We start from the raw sequence: 25,843 nt of genomic DNA, 5'->3' as shown, positions 1-25,843 counted from the left end.
CCAAGAAACCTTAAGGATTTAGAGAAGATCTATAAAGAAGAGTGGACCAAAATCCATCCTCAGATGTGTGCAAACCTGATAACCAACTACAAGAAACATCTCTTACCTCTGTGCTTGCCAACAAGGGTTTCTCCACCAAGTACTAAGTCATGTTTTGCTTGGAGATCAAATACTTATTTTACTCACTGAACTGCAACTCATTTTATAACATTTGTATAATGTGTTTTTTCTGGATTTTTGGTTGATATTCTGTCTCTATCATTTAAAATACAGCTATGATAAAAATTAAAGACCTTTCATTTCTTTGTAGGTGGGTAAACTTACAAAATCTGCAGGGGATCAAATAATTATTTTCCCCACTGTATACCACAATGTAGTAAACCATTCGTAAAACACAGCAATAAATATGAAACCCTGTTGAATTGTTCTAGCATCTCTAAAATATGGAAAGGTGACAGGAGGAAAGTTCAAAACAAACCTTAGAAAGTATTACTTTACCAAAAGGCTAATTTCACACGAGTGTTACATTTTTTAGTTAAGTTCAGTCACTTTTTTTTGTAAAAAACGGATCAAAAACCGATAGGGATGTAAATTTTTACATCTGTTTTCATGTCCACTGACATCCATTTTTTACAAAAATAAAAAGTGACTGAACTGAACTTCAGACACTATAGCTGGTTGCTAAGGAGGGGGCCGGGAAGCCGGCCGTCGCATCCTTAACAACCGGTTCCCCACTGACAGCTGAATTTTTTTTAAAAATCACCTGCCCCCCCCCCCCCCTCAAATCCATACCAGACCCTTATCCGAGCGTGCAGCCTGGCACGTCAAGAAAGGGAGGGGACGAGCGAGCGCCCCCCTCCTGAACCATACTAGTCCGCATGCCCTCAACGGGGGGGTGGGTGCTTTGGGGCAGGGGGGCTCTGCGCCCCGTGCCCCAAGTCCTTTATTAATAGCTCTGAGCTGTCTTCTCCCGCCGCCATTTCTCCCCGAGCCGTCTTCCACCAGCGTCTTCTCCTGGTGCCGTCTTTCCCGCCGCCGCCTCTCCCGCCGCCATCTTTTCCGGTGCTGTCTCTCCCACCGCCGCCTTCTCCCTCTGCCGTTTTCTTCCTCGCCGCTGTTGTTCTGTGGCTGTCTTCCTATGTTGTGTTGTCACTCGCTGTCTGGCATCTGTTATATAGCCAAGTTGAGGGCATGCGGACTGGTATGTTCCAGCGGGGGCGCTCGCTCATCCCCTCCCTTTCCTGACCTGCTGGGCTGAATGCCTGGATAAGGATCTTGTATGGATTTTGGTGGGGAGCCCACACCATTTTTTTCGGTTCCCTCTGAATCTATACTAGACCCGAAGGGCCGATATGGACCTTGTGGGGGGGACCCCACACCGGTTTTTTTTTGTCAACTTTTTTTTTATATTCAGGTGTCAGCGGGGAACCTCATCGGTTGTTAAGGACGCAGTGGCCGGCTTCCCAGCCCCCTCCTTAGCAACCAGATATATACAGTGTGTTACATGAGGGTGAAAAAAAGGGTTGAAAAACAGATGTAAGCGGATCGTCTGCTAACATCCGTTTTTCATCCGTTCCGTTTTTTTTTTTAACGGAAGAAAAATAGGGTTTTCTTCCATCTTAAATAATGGAGCTTAGCTTAGCTTAATGGAGATGGATGTCAGCGGATGATCAACCGCTAACCTCCTCTATCCCATAGAGATACATGTATGTCCATGTGTCATCCATCAACGGATGGATGAAAATCGGACATACGGATCGCCCGTGTGAAAGGGGCCAAAGAGTGGTTGGTGCTTGGAATGGACTTCTAACAGAGGTAGTCAATCAGTCAACAGTAAGTAACTTTAAACATGCTTGGGACAAACATGGATGTGTACAAAAAGGTTAAGAAAAAAAAGTAAAAACAAGGGGCAAACTTTATAGAGCACTTGTTTTTTTTTCTGTTATTGAGCATTTATGTTGCTGATGGACAAGTGTTGTGGAAGTTATACCTGCACATTTTAAGCTAGAGTGTAAAATTTTTCCAAATTTTTTGCTTTCATAACAATTGTTTAAATATTAGTTGGGTCAACCTGACGTTCATTTTCAACTGCAATGATAGGGAAAATTAAAAGGACAGGATGGAATTTTTTCCAGAAAGAAAATTTCTAACAGCGTATGTGGCTTTTGTATGGGAATGGTCATTCATTCCAAAATCAAATGCTAAAAGCAAGCAAAACTTTGAAGTACTTTGGAAAGACTTTCATCAAGTCATTGAAAGTATTGAAAATTTTGTATGGATATTCATACAAATGTGCATATGGATATTTATTCAAAAATCTACTGATCTGTATAACCAATTTTATTATTATTTGTAGTTCTATGGGCAACCTATATCTAGTATGAAAAAATGCATTTCAAAGTTTAATTACAGTTGTTGGACGAAAATGCAATTTTTTTCAGGTTGCAATTTGAGGCTTGTTAAATCTTCTATAATTTTCCCTCCAAATCTTCTGATAGTTGCCTTTGTTTCAGTAGGTGTTGTCAGCTTAAGTGTATATCTAAGCTGGATTTAACGACCCTAACAGGGTAATGTCTAGTACCCAACATCTTATTGCAGTTATCATACTAGTTACTGGAGGGTTTTACAGTATTTAGTAGGACAGAAAAACTAACTGTCCAATTTAATTATGAGCTTGGGCTTCTTTTGTGACCCAATTATTTGTGTTAATATAAACAGTTCTGTCACAACATAGACATTTCTAGTTTTCCACACATATTAGCATGATAATATTTGCTACCATAGAATTTATTTTCTGATGTAGATGCATATGCTTGGTGTTATCTACAGAATGTGATGCCCAGGACCTTTGTAGATCTTAGGGGCATACGCCCAGGTAAAAATATGGTATAGCATTCAGAAGTATTAGATTTATACATATACACAATTCTGAATTCCGTTAATAATTATCAGCTTTTAGTGCTATATATTAGGGTTGCACTGATACCACTTTTTTACGACCGAATACAAGTACTGATCATTTTTTTCAAGTACTCGCCGATACCAATTACCAATACTTTTTTTTTAATGTCATGTGACAGTCGACTGTGTCAGTAGTTTTTTATTTTTTATTTTTATACAATTTTATTTTTTTAAATTTATATATTTTTATGTTTTTTTTTTTTTTTACAATGCTTTCTTTTTTGGGGGGGAGGGGGGATTGGACGGTGTAAGTGGTTTTGTTTTTTTTTTAAATAATTTTACCTTTTAAATATTTATTACAATTTTTTTATTATTATTTTTTTTTTATTAAGCCCTGTTGGGGAGGGGGGGGGGGCTTTGGTGAGTTTTAAGGGGTCTAAACAGACCCCTGACATCTCTCATTTGATAAAGGGACTGAGGGCACAGATTCCCCAGTCCCTTTCTCAGCAGCCTCAGCTGCACTGAAAATGAATGGACAGGAGACAGCGGCTCTTCTCCATTCATAAACTGAGACATCGTAAATACAGTTTACAGAGCTCTGTTATGAATGGACAGAGTCAGTGATCTCTGGCTCTGTTCATTCAGAAAAGGATGGAGCCAGTAAATGACGGATTTACCGACTCCTTCCTACGCTCTCCATCCTGACAGATCCGGGACAGGGGGGGACCAGAGGAGGATGGAGAGGGACTGGAGGAGCAAGGAGGACATGGCAGTGGACCGGAGGAGCACAGAGGACATGGTGGGGGACCAGAGGAGCACAGAGGACATGTCGGGGGACCGAAGGAGCAGGGAGAACATGGGGGACCGGAGGAGCATGAAGAGGGGGACACGGTGGAGGACACAGGGAACAGTTAGGGGTGATCGTTGTGGCGGTGGGGGGAGTTACAAGCACCGATCTGCCTGTATAGATTTCAGGGGAGAGTAGTGGCTGTCAGCTGCTTTACTGAAATCTATACAGGGCAATCGATGCTTGTAACTCCCCCCTACCACCGCACCGATCACCCCTGACTGCCCAGGTATCGGGTGAAGCATCGGAGCATTTGCAGGAGTACAAGTACTCCTGCAAATGCTCGGTATCGGCACTGATACCGATACTAGTATCGGTATCGGTGCAACCCTACTATATATTGTGGAAACCTCATAAGCCACAGAATGAATTATATTTATATGTAGAGCTACATAAGATGCCAAATGATTGCTAAGTTATGAAAAGATTTGGGTTTTCATTGCTTTCTGTCTGTTTCTGGCCCCCTCTGGGATGATATTTCCTCACTTTCTTTCCCAGTGGCAGGGTCTCAAAGTGCAGAAAGCATAGAGAAATCTCTCCAGTAGGGAGAAACAAAGCAGCAAAACACTTTTACGTTGGGCGAGGAACAATTAGAATTTCTGTCAGGTTTTTATTGACATTTTGGTCTCTGTTGGTAACAGGAAGTGATGGGAATCTCCACAATTGGAACGCATGAAGCAATAAAAACATTCTTCTGTGAAGATGGGTTTTTATTGCTTTATGTGCTGTTTGGTTTAAAATTGGAGTAGAGCTGTAAGCCATCCATTGTTGGCAAGTAGAATCAGCGGGTTTGTTTTACCATAAAGGTGATCCCAACACCACAACGGAAAACCCCCAACACCTTTAAAATAGAGAGGTTAAATGATTACTGAACTGTGTCTTCTTGAAGTCAAACCTTCTTGAAGTTAAAGATACAACTTTTTTGCTTGTCTTGGGTGGAGTCCATATATGTAAAAACTTACGTCAAAGTTTATTGTTTTCTCAAAGTTTGGTGGGAAACTATCAAAGCTCATAAAATTTCATATATTTTCAAACTTCTATCTGGATCCAGGATATCAACTATGTTGCATCTCCATTTTTGTTTTATTGCTATTTATCGTAAAGTGTTACTAAACCCAGGACCGTGCATTCACTATAGCTGGTCTCCCACAGTACACAGAACATGGAAATGCAATAGTTTTAGTAAATGTAAACTGCTAAATACCTTTTTTCGTCAGCAGTATAGAGCAGTCTTGTGACTTTAATCAGTGTCTGGTAAAAGCTTGTAGGAGGAGTTTTCATTAAATTATGACTGTCCAGCGAGGCTGCAGGACCCCTGACCCTCTGTCTGAACAGTGCTGATTGACCCTGTGCTGATCACATGCACACTCCCAAGAAAAAGAAAGAGAAAACTCTCTAGCAATACTCACCAAACTGAGCATGTGCAGCTTGTCCCCTAGCCTCTGTATCAAACAGCCTTTTTACACAATGCAGAGGATTAACCCCTTAGGTTCCAAAGTGAGTATAACAAGCATGCTTTACTGCATATACAGGCTGATTTTACTGTTGTGGGTTTAGTAACACTTTAAATTTTTTGCCAGGCCCCTTATAGTGGGACCTCAGGAAAATGCTCTTTTTTAAGAAAAATGTCTGGCAAATTCTGTGGCCAGATAGCACTAGATTGCCCAGCCTCTGGTTTCCCGTTGGACCCTGCAAACATCAAATGTCTGCAGAAAGAACATCAGTAGTCCGAGGTGCCTATTGTAAAACATATTCCTAGCCCTTAGTACCTTTAAGCTTTTATAAATTTTAACTGCGTGAAACATTCCTATTATTTTTATGGATTTACCTGTATAAACGTATATTCACGTTTATATTTCTCAAATGTTTTAGCCCTTCTTGACTGAAGAAAGCTGCAAAATATGAAAATGGCGATCACGTGATGTGGAGCTTCTGGACACCGCAGAAGTATTATATCCTATTTTCTCATGAGCAGTGTGGTGTGCTTAATCTAGCTATAAAGGAAAGTCTTCCGCCCGAGACTGAGCTGTATGGTTAGCTAAGCTCTCTCTGGCAGGAGCCTATCTTAAGGTAAAACCTATGATTACATTCAGAAATGTCATAAAAGAAGCTTCCATGTTTTGCAGAGATTACTATATATCCAAAATCCTGACCGTGGCTTGAAAACTATTTTAGTCGTGCCTTAAAAACTGGAAAGAAAAAAAAAAAGATAGAAAACTTTGTGTTATAGTGTTGATTAACATTTTTTATGCATTTCGATAGAGTAAATTCCATACGATATGTTTATTAACCACTTCAGCCCCGGAAGGATTTACCCCCTTCCTGACCAGACACTTTTTACAATTTGGCACTGCGTCAATTGCGGGATCATGCAATGCTGTACCTAAACAAAATTTGCGTCCTTTTCTTCCCACAAATAGAGCTTTCTTTTGATGTTATTTGATCACCTCTGCGGTTTTTATTTTTTGCGCTATAAACGGAAAAAGACCGAAAATTTTGAAAAAAAATGATATTTTCTACTTTTTGTTATAAAAAAATCCAATAAACTCAATTTTAGTCATACATTTAGGTCAAAATGTATTCGGCCACATGTCTTTGGTAAAAAAAAATGTCAATAAGCGTATATTTATTGGTTTGTGCAAAAGTTATAGCGTCTACAAAGTAGGGTTCATTTTCTGGAATTTACACAGCTTTTAGTTTATGACTGCCTATGTCATTTCTTGAGGTGCTAAAATGGCAGGGCAGTACAAACCCCTCCCCCAAATGACCCCATTTTGGAAAGTAGACACCCCAAGGAAATTGCTAAGAGGCATGTTGAGCCCATTGAATATTAATTTTTTTGTCCCAAGTGATTGAATAATGACAAAAAAAAAAAAAAAATTCAAAAAGTTGTCACTAAATGATATATTGCTCACACAGGCCATGGGCATATGTGGAATTGCACCCCAAAATACATTCAGCTGCTTCTCCTGAGTATGGGGATACCACATGTGTGGACTTTTTGGAAGCCTAGCCGCGTACGGGGCCCCGAAAACCAATCACCGCCTTCAGGGTTTCTAAGGACGTAAATTTTTGATTTCACTCCTCACTACCTATCACAGTTTTGAAGGCCATAAAATGCTCAGATGGCACAAAACCCCCCAAATGACCCCATTTTGGAAAGTAGACACCTCAAGCTATTTGCTGAGAGGCATGTTGAGTTCATAGAATATTTTATATTTTGACACAAGTTGCGGGAAAGTGACAATTTTTTTTTTTTTTGCACAAAGTTGTCACTAAATGATATATTGCTCACACAGGCCATGGGCATATGTGGAATTGCACCCCAAAATACATTTAGCTGCTTCTCCTGAGTATGGGGATACCACATGTGTGGGACTTTTTGGGAGCCTAGCCGTGTACGGGGCCACGAAAACCAATCACCCCCTTCAGGATTTCTAAGGGTGTAAATTTTTTATTTTACTCTTCACTGCCTATCACAGTTTCGGTGGCCATGGAATGCCCAGGTGGCACAACTCCTCCCACCCCAAATGACCCCATTTTGGAAAGTAGACACCCCAAGCTATTTGCTGAGAGGCATGGTGAGTATTTTGCAGCTATCATTTGTTTTTGAAAATGAAGAAAGACAAGAAAAAACTTTTTTTTTTCTTTTTTCAAATTTCAAAACTTTGCGACAAAAAGTGAGGTCTGCAAAATACTCACTATACCTCTCAGCAAATAGCTTTGGGTGTCTACTTTCCAAAATAGGGTCATTTGGGGGGTTTTGTGCCACCTGGGCATTCCATGGCCTCCGGAACTGTGATAGGCAGTGAAGAGTGAAATCAAAAATTTACGCCCTTAGAAAGCCTGAAGGCGGTGCTTGGTTTTCGGGGTCCCGTACGTGGCTAGGCTCCCAAAAAGTCTCACACATGTGGTATCCCCGTACTCAGAAGGAAGCAACAGAATGTATTTTGGGGTGTAATTTCACATATTCCAATGGCATGTTTGAGCAATATATCATTTAGTGACAACTTTGTGCAAAAAAAAAAAATTGTCTTTTTCCCGCAACTTGTGTCACAATATAAAATATTCCATGGACTCGACATGCCTCTCAGCAAATAGCTTGGGGTGTCTACTTTCCAAAATGGGGTCATTTGGGGGGGTTTTGAACTGTCCTGGCATTTTATGCACAACATTTAGAAGCTTATGTCACACATCACCCACTCTTCTAACCACTTGAAGACAAAGCCCTTTCTGACACTTTTTGTTTACATTTTTTTTTTGCAAGAAAATTACTTTGAACCCCCAAACATTATATATTTTTTTAAAGCAAATGCCCTACAGATTAAAATGGGGGATGTTTCATTTTTTTTTTTTCACACAGTATTTGCGCAGCGATTTTTCAAACGCATTTTTTGGGGAAAAAACACACTTTTTAAAATTTTAATGCACTAAAACACACTATATTGCCCAAATGTTTGATGAAATAAAAAAGATGATCTTAGGCCGAGTACATGGATACCAAACATGACATGCTTTAAAATTGCGCACAAACGTGCAGTGGCAACAAAATAAATACATTTTTAAAAGCTTTAAAAGCCTTTACAGGTTACCACTTTAGATTTACAGAGGAGGTCTACTGCAAAAATTACTGCTCTCGATCTGATCTTCGCGGTGATATCTCACATGCATGGTGCAATTGCTGTTTACATTTGACGCCAGACCGACGCTTGCGTTCGCCTTAGCGCAAGAGCAGGGCGGGACAGGGGTGCTTTTTTTTTTTTTTTCCTTTTTTTATTTTTTTTTTTTTTTATCTTATTTTTAAACTGTTCCTTTCATTTTTTTTTTAATTATTTTTATTGTTATCTCAGGGAATGTAAATATCCCCTATGATAGCAATAGGTAGTGACAGGTACTCTTTTTTGAAAAAATTGGGGTCTATTAGACCCTAGATCCCTCCTCTGCCCTCAAAGCATCTGACCACACCAAGATCGATGTGATAAAATGCTTTCCCAATTTCCCAATGGCGCTGTTTAAATCCGGCGAAATCTAAGTCATGAAATGCTCGTAGCTTCCGGTTTCTTAGGCCATAGAGATGTTTGGAGCCACCCTGGTCTCTGATCAGCTCTATGGTCAGCTGGCTGAATCACCGGCTGCATTTTCAGGTTCCCTGTTGAGACAGGAGAGCCAGAGAAAAACACGGAAGACGGTGAGGGGGGGGCATTCCCTCCCACTGCTTGTAAAAGCAGTCTAGAGACTAATTAGCCGCTAGGATTGCTTTTACATGAAAGCCGACCGCTGGCTGAAAAGAATGATACCAAGATGATACCTAAACCTGCAGGCATCATTCTGGTATAACCACTCAAATTCGTGAATTGCGTACCTGAAGACAAAAAAATGGTTAACAATAAAAAACAGTAAACGGTAAAGTATAAAAAATTGCATACCTGAAAAGCAAACATGATAAAACATAATAACAATAAAACATTGCAGAATAGAATACAGTATAAAAGAGCAGAACAATAGAGAGAGAATAGAGAGAGAGAGAGAGAGAACAATGAAACGACAATTTTTTTAAAATTTTATATATTTTTTTGTGTTTTTTTTTTTTTACATTTTTTTTTGTAACTGTAACTTTTATAACTGTAACCGGTTCCAGGTTCGGGTCTCTCAAAATGCGATGGCATCTTGGGAGACCCTGTGAAAGTGCGCCTAGTCTGTGCAATGCTGTACCCTACGCTAATACTCAAATTCACCAATGCAAAGACCAGGATTGTCAGGACAGGAGGGACAATAATAGCGGGTGTCACGCCTATATCCGCGCTTGCTGCAGACACAACATCTTTTTTGGGGGGTTCGTTGGGTAGGGGTACTCGGGAGAACATAAAAATGCCTCTCATGCAGCCGACTGTATTTGGTTGGGGATGTGAATGGGGTAAGTACGGGTGCTGCAGGAGTGGTGGGTTCCCAATTAGGGTTGGCGAATGCAGCAGGAAGGGCATTATGGGCACGACGGGCCTGTGTTTGTCTTTTTGGTGACAGCGGGACACTACTTGTGCTTGCCCCCTCACCAGCTTGAACTGCACTTATGGGACTCGCCACGTCACCAAGTGTTACTGCAGTGCTGGTTTGACTACAACCGGGGTGTACTAGGCCGCTGGTGCTTGCCAGTTCACCAAAGCGCTACCAAAAAAACTGCTAGCGATCGCAGGGATCAGGCCTGACTCTGTGAACGCTGCAGTTATGCATTTAGTGTTTTGTAAGTGACAGTGATCGATCGATACTGCACTTGGGTGGGCTGGGCTGGGCGGAGGGGCAAAATGCAGGTGCTAGCAGGTATCTGGGCTGATCCCGCTAACACTGCGTTTTTGGGAACCCTAAACTGCTGGGGACGCTAGTATAGATCTGATCAGATCAGATATTGATCCGTTCAGATACTATACCACTAAGGGAGGTGTACGGTGCGTGCGCGGGTGTTAGCGGTACTGGCGCTAACCTGACGCTGCTTGGGGCTGGTGCTTGCCAGTTCACCAAAATACAACCAAAAAAACTGTTAGCGATCACAGGGATCAGGCCTGACTCTGCGAACGCTGCAGTTATGCGTTTAGTGTTTTGTAAGTGACAGTGATCGATCCATACTGCACTTGGGTGGGCTGGGCCGGGCGGAGGGGCAAAACGCAGGTGCTAGCAGGTATCTGGGCTGATCCCGCTAACACTGCGTTTTTGGGAACCCTAAACTGCTGGGGACGCTAGTATAGATCTGATCAGATATTGATCCGTTCAGATACTATACCACTAAGGGAGGTGTATGCTGCGTGCGTTGGTGTTAGTGGTACTGGCGCTAATCTGACGCTGCCTGGGGCGACGCATATCACCGCTGGGCGATCAGGGGGCTAAACCTTTATTCGGTAATAAACGGCGGGTGCCCTGACACTATAAAAAATAAACGAACTAACCAGCGCCACCCGTAACAGTTATACGGTGATCAGTGGTGAAAGGGTTATCTAGGGGGTAATCAAGGGGTTAAAACATTTATTAGATAGTATATGGGGGTCCCTGACGCTATAAAACGCTGACGGCGAACCTAAATATTTAGCTCCCTAACTAGCGTCACCAGTGACACTAATACAGCGATCAGAAAAATGATCGCTTAGTGACACTGGCGACGGGGGGTGATCAAGGGGTTAAAACTTTATTGGGGGGGTTAGGGGGGTATCCTAGACCTAAAGGGGGCTAACACTAACTGCCCTACTATACTAACTGTCACAAACTGACACCAATGCAGTAATCAGAAAAAAAAAAAAACTGCTTGGTGTCAGTGTGACGGGGGGGGGGGGGAGGGGTGATTAGGGGGTGACCGAGGGGTAAAGGGGGGTGTAATGTGTGCCTGGCATGTTCTACTGTATGTGTGTGTGTTGTGCACTCACATTGAAGTCTTCTCTCCTCGGCGCCGGAACGGAAAATACAGAGCCGAGGAGAGATGACATAATTTCCTCTGCTGCTGTTTAGCATACAGCAGCAGAGGAATGATCTGATTGGCCGGGAGCGATCGCGAGGGGGGGGGCACGAATGGATGGCCTCCCCCTCACCTCCGATCGGCGGGGGACAAACGCCGACCGCCTCGGGCACCGGGGGGGGGGTCCGATAGGACCCCCCGCCCGCGGGAGGCAGATCACGTACAGGTACGTGATTCTGCCTGCCCGTGCCATTCTGCCGACGTATATCGTCGTGAGGCGGTCGGCAAGTGGTTAAATAAAATAGTACACCGAGCTGTGTGTTTAGTAACCCATGGTAATTCGTCGAAATGTAATATTTTACTGAGAAACTGAGATTTCATTGTCTGCTTTGGTGCTATGGGCTACTGATCTTTAGACATAGACACTGAGCTGTACATAAAATACTCTAAAGGCAAGATAACAATAAGTTAAAGACACTGCTTTTTTAAAGTAGACATCTACTTATTAAATGTTAAAAAATAACTTCAACAAAACAAAGACAGCTGTCTTTTATAGAACCTCTTCGGTGTACTCAACAGTTTTGACTGGCACTGAACAGCCTTGTGGTCTGAGTAGTGGCAGCTAGGTTGTGCGTCCACTGTGTATGCATACTGCCTGCCCCACTTATTCAGATGTACAGTGCCTTGAAAAAGTAATCATACCCCTTGAAATTTTCCACATTTTGTCATGTTACAACAAAAAACGTAAATGTATTTTATTGGGATTTTATGTGATAGATCAACACAAAGTGGCACATAATTGTGGAAGGAAAATGCTAAATGTTTTTCAATTTTTTTTTACAAATAAACATGTGAAAAGTGTGGCGTGCATTTGTATTCAGACCCCTTTATTCTGTTACCCCTAACTAGAATCTAGGGCAATCATATGCCTTCAGAAGTCACCTAATTAGTAAATAGAGTCCACCTGTGTGTAATTTAATCTCTGTATATATACAACCTCTGAAGCCCTCAGAGGTTTGTTAGAGAACCTTAGTGAATAAACAGCATCATGAAGGCCAAGGAACACACCAGACAGGTCAGGGATAAAGTTGTGGAGAAGTTTTAAAGCAGGGTTAGGTTATAAAAAAATAGCCCAAGCTTTGAACACCTCACGGAGCACTGTTCCATCCATCATGCGAAAATGGAAAGAGTATGGCACAACTGCAAACCTACCAGGACATGGCTGTTCACCTAAACTGACAGGCTGGGCAAGGAAAACATTATTCAGAGAAGCAGCCAAGAGGCCCATGATAACTCTGGAGGAGCTGCAGAGATCCACAGCTCAGGTGGGGGAATCTGTCCATAGGACAACTATTAGTCGTGCACTACACAAATCTGGCCTTTATGGAAGAGTGGCAAGAAGAAAGCCTGTGTTGAAAGAAAGCCATAAGAAGTCCTGTTTGCAGTTTGCGAGAAGCCATGTGGGGGACACAGCACACATGTGGATGAAGGTGCTCTGGTCAGATGAGATGAAAATTGAACTTTTTAGCTTAAAAGCAAAATGCAATGTGTGGCGGAAAACGAACACTACACACCATCCCCACCATGAAACATGGTGGTGGCATCATGTTGTGGGGATGCTTTTCTTCAGCAGGGACAGGGAAGCTGGTCAGAGTTGATGGGAAGATGGATGGAGTCAAATACAGGGCAATCTGAGAAGAAACTTGGTCTGCAAAAGACTTGAGACTGGGGTGGAGGTTCACCTTCAACCAGGCAACGACCCTAAACATACAGCCAAAGCTACAATGGAATGGTTTACATCAAAGCATATTCATGTGTTAGAATGGACCAGTCAAAGTCCAGACCTAAATCCAATTGAGAATCTGTGGCAAGACTTGAAAATTGCTGTTCACAGACGCTCTCCATCCAATCTGACAGAGCCTGAACTATTTTGCAAAGAAGAATTGGCAAAAATGTCACTCTCTAGATGTGCAAAGCTGGTAGAGATATACCCAAAAAGACTTGCAGCTGTAATAGCAGCGAAAAGTGGTTCTACAAAGTAGAGCCTCGGGGGGGGGGCTGAATACAAATGCACGCCACATTTTTCACATATTTATCTGTAAAAAATTTGGAATACCATTTATCATTTTCCTTCCATTTCACAATTATGTGCCACTTTGTGTTGGTCTATCACATAAAATCCCAATAAAATACATTTACGTTTTCGGTTGTAACATGACAAAATGTGGAAAATTTGAAGGGGTATGAATACTTTTTCAAGGCACTGTAACTGTATTTATGGAAGACACAGATATCCAAAGAAGTAGGGCCGCATCCATAGAAATAATAGGCATAAGCATTGCGCATACAGACACTCAGCATACCGTAGATGACACTATTTACAGCAAAAGGTTGTGAATTCTCACTTTCATCCACACTTCTTTACTCTTTACTTCATCTTCACTGTGTTGCCTTGCCAAAACTGCAGTAAGTAAGTAACTATACTAAAGTGAAATTGTCTTTTTACTTAATATCCAACTCCAGCGTGGAGGGTCCTCGTTTCCTGAACTCCCCTTCTTGATATGCCTAAATATGCCTCAAATAAATTTAGTAAATTTTAACAATTACTTAAAAATGCCCTAAATGTTTAGGTCATATAACCTGCAGAAGTTATTCTTCTTTTACTCTGGAAGCCATGCCTGTTGGAAAGGGAATAGCTGTGCCCATTTATTACATTCCATTGACTTGTAATAAGTTCAAAAGTGGTTAGGACTACAGCAGGCATGTTGTCAGGGCCTGGACTTGAACCTGGGACCTCTGCTGTGTCTGGCAGTCTGAGCTACCTGAGATGCTGGACAGCACTCTGTCTGATCCATTGGATGCCTTGTGCCTTGACTTTTGCTGAACTCTTTGCTCCTTTCATGAACTTTCTGATATAAGCCACGTCTCTGCATTTCCTGTTTGCCATATTATTGTGTTCTCAACCAGTATCTTGCTCTCATCTTCCCTGCTTGTCATCCATGTTGTGCTACCACTCATTATCAACCCTTTGCTTGTTCCTCGACTATGCTTCTGCCTGATCCACACCTGCAACTACTCATTACTGACCTTTGGCTTGTTTTACTGATTACACTCCTGTATGATTTTTACCTGCTTATCTGCTTCTGGACTCCAGCTTGCTCACCTCCTGGTGGGGCGATCCTGGGGACCGCCACCTGGTTCTAACACACAGCAAAATCCATCTCCACCATCAGGAGCTCTGGTGAACACTAGCTAGTACTTAGACTCCAAACCTCAGATGAGCCCACGTCATCTGCTAAGGTGACTGCTTGTGTACCTATTCTGCTGGTCGGTGATAGTCCTGCTACTGCTATAGCAACTGGTCTTCGAACCTGACCCCTGATCGTGACATGTGCTTGACTGCCATGCTGCTCACAAGTGGCCTGGATGATACAGGGTGTCATACAGCTTGGAAGAGGAGCTACTGCAATAGGACAGATAGTGATTATCTTGACCACAGCTGGATAAGGAAGAGGAGTCAGTGAGCTGCGTTTCCCAGACAGATTCTGCACATAATATGTAATGCAATTGAAAAAATTGAAACTGGAGTTGGTCTTTAAAGCTTTATTGCTGTGGTTAAGAAAAGAATACTACTGTTCAATGACTAGCATACCTATCTTTCTTAGATCAAATGCTTCTACAGACTCCCTACAGTGGTGGTCATATAATCCAAAGCTTAAGATTTTAGCTACATAATGCCATCTCTGATCCCTCCTTTCATCAGAGCTCACATGGTCAAATGCCTTTGCTTCTGATTATGTGGACAGCACTCCAGGAAATCTGGAGCTTCAAATTCTGGTGTAGGTACGCATTTCAGAATTATGCATTCAAGACCACCATTGTTTTTATGCTGTTATATGAATTTACTGCATATCCACTTTATAATAATAATAATAATTAAAAAAAAATAAATAAAAAAAAAAGATTTGTAGTGTGTTTAATTTTACAATTATGATAACCCCTGCTGGTTAATATTCTAATTTATTCAATGTCATTGTTTAATACAAACTTAGATCAGAACTCAAAATGCATTTAATATAATTATTTTATAGAGAACAGTAGCCAGAACACAAAATTCAGTAAATATCCATGGCTTTTGCTGTTTGTATATAATAAGGAGGTAAGCGTACAGCTATTAAAATATGGTGAGAATGCTGGGCATTAAGCTGAGTGGGATTGATGTCCATGTACATTGAGCCAAAGCAAAAACGTCACCCTATGTTTAATGAAACTTTATTTCAAGTTTTGCAGCTGTACAACCAGTGAACCGACTGCAGGGAAAGCTCTTTATTTTTATCTTGCTGCACAAGGAATGATTAATGATTTCAAGAAAGTTTGTTTCCATAGAGACTCTAGCCATGAGGGATGTTTAATGGGCTACCTCCTTTACATCGCTGCCTGCTACAGCATATAGTAATTTATTTAATTTCCTGGACCAATGCAAATTTTTTAAAGCAGAATTTATGCATTTGCACAAAAAAACAAACAAAAAACAGGTGTATAGTTTAAAGTGACCATATTGTATTGCACGTACTTCTCTTTAAACGGAATGGTACAAATCAGACTCCAGGAACTCTTTTTTTTGTAAGATGTACAGGATCGTTTATTAATGCCATGAGCAGCGATTAGAAAAATGCAGTAACCCCTAGCAGCTGACCAGAATTCAGCCTTTACAGATCATATAACATTAAACTGATTGGTTGGTATGGGTTGTCACGCTATGCTTATCACCTCAAAACTTTGCTCTATCTTACTATCTTACTGAATGTGCTTAGTATGGAACAGTACATTGGGTGCTCTTATATTGTTGTTATATTATAGTCTTATAACATATATAGACTAATCTATCTATCTATCTATCTATCTATCTATCTATCTATCTATCTATCTATCTATCTATCTATCTATCTATCTATCTATCTATCTATCTATCTATCTATCTATCTATCTATCTATCTATCTATCCTTATTAGTATTGTTTTACCGAAGGAGTAGTTGAGGCTTGGAATAGACTTCCAGCAAAAGTAGTGAGTCAGTCAACAGTAAATTAATTGAAACATGATGGCGACAAATATAGATCTAAAACAAAAGTTTAAAAAAAAAAAACGTAATTTTTCTGCTGTAATGCCCCGTACATACGAGCGGAATTTCCGTCAGAAAAACCATCCAAGATTTTTCCGACGGAAATTCCGCTCGTATGTACGGGGCATTACAGCAGAAACATTACGTTTTTGTTTTTTTTTAAACTTTTGTTTAAGATCTATATTTGTATGGTTTTTCCGACTGAATTCCGCTCAAGCTTGGCTTGCATACACACGGTCACACAAAAGTTCTCTGAACTTTCAACCATCAAGAACGCGGTGACGTACAACACTTCGACGAGCCTAGAAAATGAAGTTCAATGCTTCCGAGCATGCGTCGAATTGTTTCTGAGCATGCATGGTTTTTTGCGTGTCAGTATTACATGCAGACGAATGGAATTTCCATCAAGAACTTTTTCCGTCAGAAAAATAGAGAACCAGCTCTCAATCTTTTGCTGGCGGAAATTCAGACAGAAAAAGTTGGATGGAGCATGCACACGGTCAGAATATATACGACCAAAAGCTCCCATCACACTTTTTTTGACGGAAATTCCGACCATGTGTATGCAGCATCATTCTTTTGTGCATCTATGTATCTGCTATTCTTGAAAAGGAAATAGGCAGTCATATTGCTTGGTATATGCTACCGCAATTCTTGGGATAGAAGACTGGAACAAAAACAAAAGGTGGAGCTATTGAACACAGCAGTCATCATATCCAGTTTTTAATTTGTTTTGTGCAGGATGAAGTTTACATTGAGCTGATGTCAACAACAACTCGATTTTTTCCTTGCTTCAGTTTTTGACACTGTTAGCAGTTTAGGAAGACAGGCACAGGATAAGTTGAGGTATTCTGTTCAGCTGCATTGCTACAATTGTTAAAGACCTGGGCATCCTTGAGCACACCAAAGAGAGAAAAGCTGTGGTGAACAGAGTGCATGGCTATATTATGCTGAAAAGTACATGTAGCTTGGTTAAATGGTTAAGTAGAGCATGAGTCTGCCTGTTTGCTGTATACACTGAACACATATTCCGGAGTCCTTGTACCCAAACATATGTCTTAATTACTCACAGACACACATAAACCTCAGGACAAAGGATAAAAAAAATTATTACATATACTTTTCTGAGGACTATCTAACAAGTAGTAGCTTTTGAGATGATGAACACTCTGGTCAGGATGTTGTGATGTACAGCACTAATTACACAGGGCAGCAATAAGAGGTATTCTCAAGAGCAGAGTGGCCAGTGTAGTGCTTCCTTACATTGTTGGCCAGTGGTGAAGTGCATCCTTAGTTGGTGGTCATTGATTAGGTTCTCCCTTACTTTGGTAGTCTGGTGCCCCTATCATCAGTAGTCTTTTTGTTATGCCCTATTATGTTGGTGGGAAGTTGTGAAATGCCCTTTATGTTTTTGGTCCATGATGCTTACCTTAGTAGTCATTGCTGATGTCTTCCTTAAATGTGTGTTCAAGTGTGTTATGCTTGGTAGTCAGTATAGTGCTTCATTTGGTAGTAGGTGATGTAAGTAATCCCTCACATTGATGGTTAGTAATGAAGTGCCCAGTTTGCTGACATTGATGGTCAGTAGTGGAGTATTCTCCTACATTAGTGGTTATTGTTGACATGTCCATTACAGTAGTGGTCGGTGGTTAATTGTCCCCCACACTGGTGGTCAGCACTGAAGTGCCTGATTGCCTTGGTGTTCAACAATAAAATATGGTGATCTCACATGCTCCTCCTTGAAGGATAAAAAGCTAGGGCATTTTTTTTTTTTTTTTAATAAACTTGATTTATACAGATTTATTTTAAACTATCTGTGTTTGGGTGGGTAGGGGACTAACAGTAAAATTGAAATTCAACTTTCATGGAGGAACCACAGTAAATCATCAGCCAATCTTCTAATTTTGGCATTTGTATGAATTAACTCAGAGGTCCAGCTGAAGAAGAAACCTTGCCCCACTGCTAACATTGAAAAATCAATTTTGGCTTTTGTTGCTTTTATTTATGAAAGAGATTCATGAAAATGGCATTGTTAATTCACCCAAAGCCTGACTTAGGTTCCTGTGGTGACACTGATAGATTTCCCCTCTGAAATCTTTTATGTACTATCAAACATCATGCAGCCTGGTGATTAAAATCAAGCATTCTATTCAGAGTATAACCCCTGTACAATCAGTTAAAGCAGACAAAATCCTGTAAATAGGGAACGGAGGCGTGGCTTACCGGTGCTGTGTGCAGACAAATTCCTAAAATAACATATCAAGTGCTTGAGAAGCTTGGTTATTTTTTTCTCTTTTCACTTTATGGCTTTAAATTATAATTGAAATGCGTCCATCTCTGTATTATTTGAAGGAGATGATTTAAAGTGATTGCAAACTTTATTTTTAAAAAATATAAATTAGGTTTATACTTATCTGCTATGTGTAATTGAATTGCACAAAGAGGCCCTAACCTCCTGTTCTCAGGTCCTCCACCGACACTCCTGGCTCCTCCTTTTCATGGTGTGCCCTTATAGCAAGTTGCTTGCTTTGGGGGCAAACCTGCGTTTCTCGCTCCTGAGCTGTGCTGCCTGTGCCTATTGACACAGAAAGTGCACTTCGGCCCTGCTTCCCACTCCCTCATCACAGGATTTGACTGGCAACAGCCACACCTGTGAGAGAAGAGGGAGAGAGCTGCTACAGACGGATACAGCACTGGATCAAGTGATGACTCGGGTAAGTATAATGGAGGGTGAGGGTGCATACTGCTATCTAAACATTTTTTTACTGTAATGCATGGTAAAACATGTTTAGGCTTTAGAACCACTTTAGAACCACTTTAAGCATAGTGTAATAGTTACATCATAGACGCACACAGCACCGGTAAGCCACGCCTCCGCTCTGTACAGGAGTTTGACTGACAGCAGCAGGAGCCTATGGCTCCTGCTGCTCTCATTGTCTCCTGTGAGACCAGGAGAGTTGCTGCAGTCAGTCCAGTGCTGGAGCGGTGAGAGGAAGTACGTGTTTAAGAAATGCATTATGAAAAAAAAAAACATTTTGAGTTTAGAACCACTTTAAAACTAATGAGGGAATGCTGGTTATTTCACACAGCGTGAATGTACAGTACATGCAGTTTATCTTGACAAACAGCGATGCATATTTTTTTTTATAAATAGAACCCTAAGTGTTAAAAATTGCAGCTTCCCTCCCATCAATGACACTGGGCAGTGAATAATACTACATCTTTACATCTCACTTATTGCACATAGAGATACAGGCTGTGATGCATTTGGACAAAAAAAGGTTTATTGAAACATTTATGTTATTGAGAGATTGGGTAAGCTTGGTCTCCTGCAGATTTATACTATATACTGTGTGGTGGTTGTTATTATATGTCACCCTATAGAGATGTCATTGTGCCCTTCTCTTTTTATTATTCCAGGAAACAAAGGAGATTGTGGCTATCAAGAAGTTTAAAGATAGCGAAGGTATGTCTTCTATTCTGTATTGTATATCCCCTGTGATACTATTTAGTATTAAATGTTGGATGAGTTATTTATTTTGACCTGTTCTGTAATGATAGAGCTTAGCTGACTTTACAACATATCAGCAGGTTGCTTTGTATAAAATTATCACACTGGCGTCTGCCGTCTTATATGCTTTATATCACTGTTTTATTCATAATATTCGAATTTTAAAAATATACATGTGAAAATACTAGTTATTTAACCTTTTTTCACTTGCATACCCCGCTCTTGCAGTGTACACTATTTTCAGTGTTCAATGTGGAAGTTCATTTTACTGGCAGTGTAAAGCTGGAGACATATATGTGTCTACAGCAGGGTTTCTCAACTCCAGTCCTCAAAGCGCCCCAACAGGTCATGTTTTCAGGATTTCCATTATTTTTCACAGGTGATTTGATCAGTTTCACCGCCTTAGTAATAACCACAGCCGTTTCATCTGATGGAAATCCTGAAAACATGACCTGTTGGGGCGCCTTGAGGACTGGAGTTGAGAAACACTGGTCTACAGAAGGGATTAAGCCTAGTACACACTAGTAGGAAAAAAAAAACCTGACAGCTCAGGAGGAGCTGCTGTACTAACCATGCAATGTTAGTACATCGATCTCCCCTGCTGTGCTATTGTGTTTTGACAGGGGGATGCAGCCCCCCCCCCCAGTCAGTGCTCTTGGCCACTGGCTGAGAGCGCTGATTGGGAGTTGATGAGCAGACCTTTTTCGGTCTCGCCACTTTGACAAAAACGGCCAAACAGCCAGCCCCTGTCAGACCGACTGCGGTACACACGGGCGGAATGTCGTCAAGTTTTTATTGAACTGGCCGATGCCGCCCGAAATTCACTACTTTTGTACTAGGCTTTACAGTTCATACATAATGTTGCATTCTGAAAACATAGCGGCTTTCCACTGACATATTTGCAAGATCTAAATTTGAATATATCCTGCTAAGCAGAAAGGATGCATCAAGAATTTATAAAAGCATGGAGGAGAAATGTGTTTACTCGGCACTATTTGTAAGGGTGATTTATCAATCTTTGTAACATGAAATTTCCCAAAAGTGGATTTAGGCATTAAAGTTTTTTAGTTTTAGATAGGGAATGTTTAAATCCCTATCAGATTATTTTTTTGCTGCCTGTGTCCTGCTAGGGAGATTTGATATTACTTCCTGTCCTTAAGGAGGAACAGGAAATTAGAGAAAAAAAATGACACAGAAAAGTAACACTTTCGACCCACCTGGCCAGTGCAAAATTTTTTTTATAAATTTTTTATTTTCACAGAAACAGTGTTACAGTTACACAGAAAGACAACTCATGACTATAACATCACATCTATTATAGATCTTGCCCACCTCACGGCTAATAATATTTACTATTTCAAATGCTGATTGGCTAAATTGTCTTTAAATATATAATAGTTCAATAAACTTCTATTATAATCAATCAAAAGCAACACAGTTCCTCCTTTTCTTATCCAAGAAGAGTCTTGGCTAAACTTCAAAAAGTAAGAAAAAGAGAAAAAAAAGAGAAAAAAAAAAGAAAAAATAATGTTAGTAAATATTCCCCCTCTTTCCTCCTTCTCCTCAGTTTCTCTTTTTGTTATCCAAGAAGAGTCTTAGCTAAACTTCAAAAAGTAAGAAAAAAAGAAAAAGAGAAAAAAAAATGTTAGCAAATATTCCCCCTCTTTCCTCCTCCTCCTCTGCCCCCCCCCCCCCCCCCAATCGAACAGGTTCAGCCATACGACCCTCTATTTTCCAATATATAACCTCTACGAAACAAGTCAGTGGGCCATTTACTGTTGGTGGGCTGGGAAGATCTGTTCCCTGTAATAAAAATAGGGAGTCCAGATTTTCCGATATTTCTCGTCTTGCTCTTTCAGTGTCATAGTAAGATTTTCCATTTGTTGGATTTCTGTTATCCTTGCAAACCAGTGTGATCTAGTTGGAGGAGTAGTACTCCTCCACAACGCTGGGATACACGCTTTGGCTGCGGTAAGTAGATGTTTTAGAAGTGAATTTTTATATTTTTCATTAGATAACGGAGTGTCGTGTAATAAAAAAGCTGCCAGATTTTCTCCAAGAGACACACCTGTAATTGTTTTAACAGTTTCAGCAACCATCGTCCAGAACTCTTTCAGTCCTGGACATTCCCAAAAAATGTGTAACATAGTGCCCTCAAATTCCTGGCATCGCCAACAGACATTCGATACTTGAGGAAATATCCGATGTAGTATTGCCGGGGGTCTGTACCATCTAGTAAGGATTTTATACCCTCCTTCTTGATACCTATTCACCAGTGAGGCCTTGTGAGTGAACAATACAATCCTACCCTTCTGGACCTGAGAGAATAAAACTCCCTGGTCTCTTCCCCACAATTATAGGAAAGCCAATTCCCGTGGAGCTTCCAGTCCAAACAACGAAGCATAGAGGTATGACAATGAATGTCTCAGCAATTCCCCCTTTAGACATATTTTTTCAAACATGGAAGGTGCACGTATTATAGTAAGTATTATTGGCAACGATCGGATATAAGCGCTAAGCTGTGTCCGGCAAAGAAAATCTAGATGAACAATTACATTCAATCTCTCTACTCGTCATCACTCAATTGCCCATTAAGAAATGTAAAAGCATACAAAGGCCCCGTCGTAGTAAAGCATTAAATCAATGGTCTGTCAGACCCTGCTGAATGCCAGTGTGCCCAGAACTGGGATTAGGGGGCTCAGATATGGCGAAATAGTAGTGGTTTTAAAAATCTTTTTTAATAGTGCGTAAAGTAGCGCCCACCATTGGGTGACTCTTCACGGTCTGTGGGGTATCTGTATCCGAAAGCCATGCAAGCCCTTCCAAAGGTAGAGCGACAGTTGTTTGTTCCATATGGACCCATGGCTTCTTTTGAAGCACACTCCAATCCACTACCCGTGCCAAATGCGCAGCCTCATGATATTTAACTGGGTCGGGAAATCCAATCCCTCCTCTTTCCTTAGGAAGTGATAAAATAGTCCTGCGCACTCTCGCTGGCTTTCCGGCCCAGATAAATCTCAAAAACTCTGATCGCAGATCTCTCAAAAAGTTAAAAGCTGCTACAAATTTTTGTGCCAGTTTATCTGAAAAGGTCTTGTAATAAGAAAGGGTATACCCATGCGGGCCAGGGGTTTCAATGATTTAAGGTCTGCCAAAAACTCGTCTACTGTAAGTGGGCATCCAATTCTTTAACTATCTCATCAGATAGCTTAGGCATTCCTGAGGCTTGAAGATATTCTCTAGCATCCTCCCATCTACTGTGTGATAGCGAGGAGGAGGACTGCCCCTCTAACTGGTATAGGCTAGCATAGTAATCCTTAAAGGCTTGCGCAATCGCCTGTGAAGAACTGACCAGAACATCACTGTGCATTTTAATATGGGAGATGCAATTACGTGCCCTAGTCTCTCTAAGAGCGTTGGCTAACATTCTACTCGGTTTGTTTCCAAACTCATAGTCTCTCTAAGAGCGTTGGCTAACATCCTACTCGGTTTGTTTCCAAACTCATAGAATGTTCGCGTACAGCGAATTAGTTTAGCTTTTGCTTTGTCCATGAGTAATGAGTTTAACTCATCGTGTAAATGCGAGAGTTTCTCCTCGGTCTGTTGGGCTTGGAATTTCTTAAGGGCAATTTCCAAGATCCTGATATCTCTAAGTAGAGAATCTAACTGGGAAGTTAACAGTCATTTCCTATGAGCCCCTAAAGATATAAGGGTGTCTCTAATGACACACTTATGTGTTTCCCACAAGCAAAACGGAGTAACCTCCCCTGTATCATTAGTTGCGAAAAATAAATCTAGTTCTTGGGTTACCCGTTTCTCATATTTTCCGGGTCTTTCAGAAGTGTCTCATTATTTTCGAATGCCACTCACGAGGTACTGGTTCTCCCAGTTCTATAACACAATTGGTCGGTGCATAATCCGATAAGATAAACGAGCCTATAGAGGCATTGCATAAACATGACAGGGCATTCTGTGAGAGAAAAATATAATCAATTCTCGTATATGTCTTGTGTTTAGCTGAGAAAAAGGTGTAATCCCTATCGTGTACATGAAGAGTTCTCCAATTATCCATCAATTGCAAATCCTGAAGAAGTCTTTTAGCTCTACGCAATTTTGCATATTAAAAATGGGAGGCTCCTTTAGACACATCAAGTGGGTCCAACGCCATATTAAAGTCCCCTCCCACCAGGCAGATGTGGGGGAGATCACAGATTACCAGTGGAGGAGGATTTTGGAGTTTGGCCCGCTGGTGTCTGTCTCTCCGTCGCAGCAGGCTTCGCACCTCCTCTTACTACATAGAGCCTACTACACCCCAAAAAGATTACATAAATTTGGTAATAGACTAGATGATAAATGCCCCAGGTGTCTGGACACAGGCGACCTTATACACATGATGTGGCGGTGCCCAAAGCTAGCAAGATACTGGAGAGTGATAGTAAAGACTATAGAAGCTAGGTGGAAAACTAGTCTATCACTGGAGGCTAAGGTATGCATCCTGGGCCTGACAGGGGAAAATATAGGGAGCAGCGATATTAGGATCGCTGTAGGGAGGTGCCTCTACCAGGCAAGAAAACTGATAGCCCAGGCGTGGCTTTCTGCCACACCTCCAACTCCGGAGGAGTGGTCCGAAGTGATGAATAAATTAGTGTGGATGGAAAAAACAACATATATTAGAAGGGGTAGCTATGATAAATTTGTAAAGATTTGGAGACCATGGCTAGCTTGGATGGGTGTTTCCCCTTGAGATATAGAGGAACAAGTATCTTATGCAGGCGAGATCATGGAGTACAAAAGCAAGGTGCTGTGGGGAAAGAGACTCGTGATAAGGCACTAGTCAGACTGATAACATTTCCTGCTAAACTCTCTGCTTGAGTGGGGTGGGGGGTGGGGGGTTTTGTTTGGGTAGGGTGGGAGCGGGCGGGGAGTGAACAGGTCTAACACAAGGGAGGGATGGGAGGGGGAATAAAGAAACAAAGGGGCAAAAAGGTAATGAAAAATCTTCTTACGATTACCCATTGCAGTACGTAGTAGTTACTAATTAACATGTTTTTGCAAATGTGCTTGCATTGGCTTATGTGCATTGTACTACAATTTGTTAATAAAAAAAGCATTGAAAAGAAAAAAAAAAAAGTCCCCTCCCACCAACAGGAGACCCTCCTTATGTTGATGCACCAAATGAATATATGTTTTAAGTGAAGAGACCTGATCCTCATTTGGCAAGTATAAGTTAACTAGAGTAACTTTTTGCTCAAATAGGAGTCCCCTGACGATGAAAAGGCGACCCTCATCATCCGTAGTTACCTTTAATTCCTTTCATGGGATCTGTTTAGCAATGAGAATTGAAGCCCCACTTGACTTGGAAGTCTGAGAAGTACCATGATAGACTGACGGAAATCTATGGTTCACCAATCTTGGGATTTTATCTTTTTTTAAGTGTGTCTCCTGGAAAAAAATAATATGAGATTTAAGTCTCCCCGGCTCGCCAGGTAGTCTTGTACGTTTCTCTGGACTATTAAGCCATTTAACATTGTACGAGGTCAGAGTTATCCTAGTCATGTTAATGCTCAGGAGGAGAAAGAGAGAGAGAAGAGAAAGAAGAGGAAAAAAATCCCTTAAACCAGAAAGTAGCAGACAAGGTATAACTTTTAAACCTATCTGCTAACCAGAAAACAGAAAAAGTTAAAACACCTCCAACTTTCCTCCAACCGAAGGAGAGGTGTTTATGGTGGGGAAAGTGGTCAAGCAAGACAGAGATTTGAGATGTGGTATCAACACAGGTGCATTCCTAATGATCCTAAAACCTCTAAATAGTAAGCAAACAATTTATTCACCCAGTAGGACATATAGTAACAGGGATCCTCAAACTACGGCCCTTCAGCTGTTGCGGAACTACACATCCCATGAGGCATTGTAAAACACTGACATTCACAGACATGGCTAGGCATGATGGGAATTGTAGTTCTTGAACAACTGGAGGGCCATAGTTTGAAGACCCTTGGTATAAACATTACTTGCCTAGCCTTAATGA

At 41.1% G+C, this 25,843-nt stretch overlaps 1 protein-coding gene across 7 annotated transcripts in view; it reads left to right on the top strand.

The window, feature by feature from the left end:
- CDKL5 (cyclin dependent kinase like 5) overlaps positions 1 to 25,843 on the top strand; it is a 571,173-nt gene that overhangs the window by 306,934 nt on the left and 238,396 nt on the right. For all 7 annotated transcript variants that reach the window (XM_073616451.1, XM_073616450.1, XM_073616452.1 and 4 more), the window contains one exon: positions 19,725 to 19,770. In XM_073616451.1, the coding sequence (XP_073472552.1) occupies positions 19,725 to 19,770 (46 nt within the window). The remainder of the gene's footprint in view (positions 1 to 19,724; positions 19,771 to 25,843) is intronic.

This window comes from Aquarana catesbeiana, linkage group LG02, assembly GCF_042186555.1.
Source record: "Aquarana catesbeiana isolate 2022-GZ linkage group LG02, ASM4218655v1, whole genome shotgun sequence".
NCBI lineage: Eukaryota > Metazoa > Chordata > Amphibia > Anura > Ranidae > Aquarana > Aquarana catesbeiana.
The sequence above is the reverse complement of the archived record's forward strand: the minus strand, read 5'-3'. Positions and strand labels throughout refer to the sequence as shown.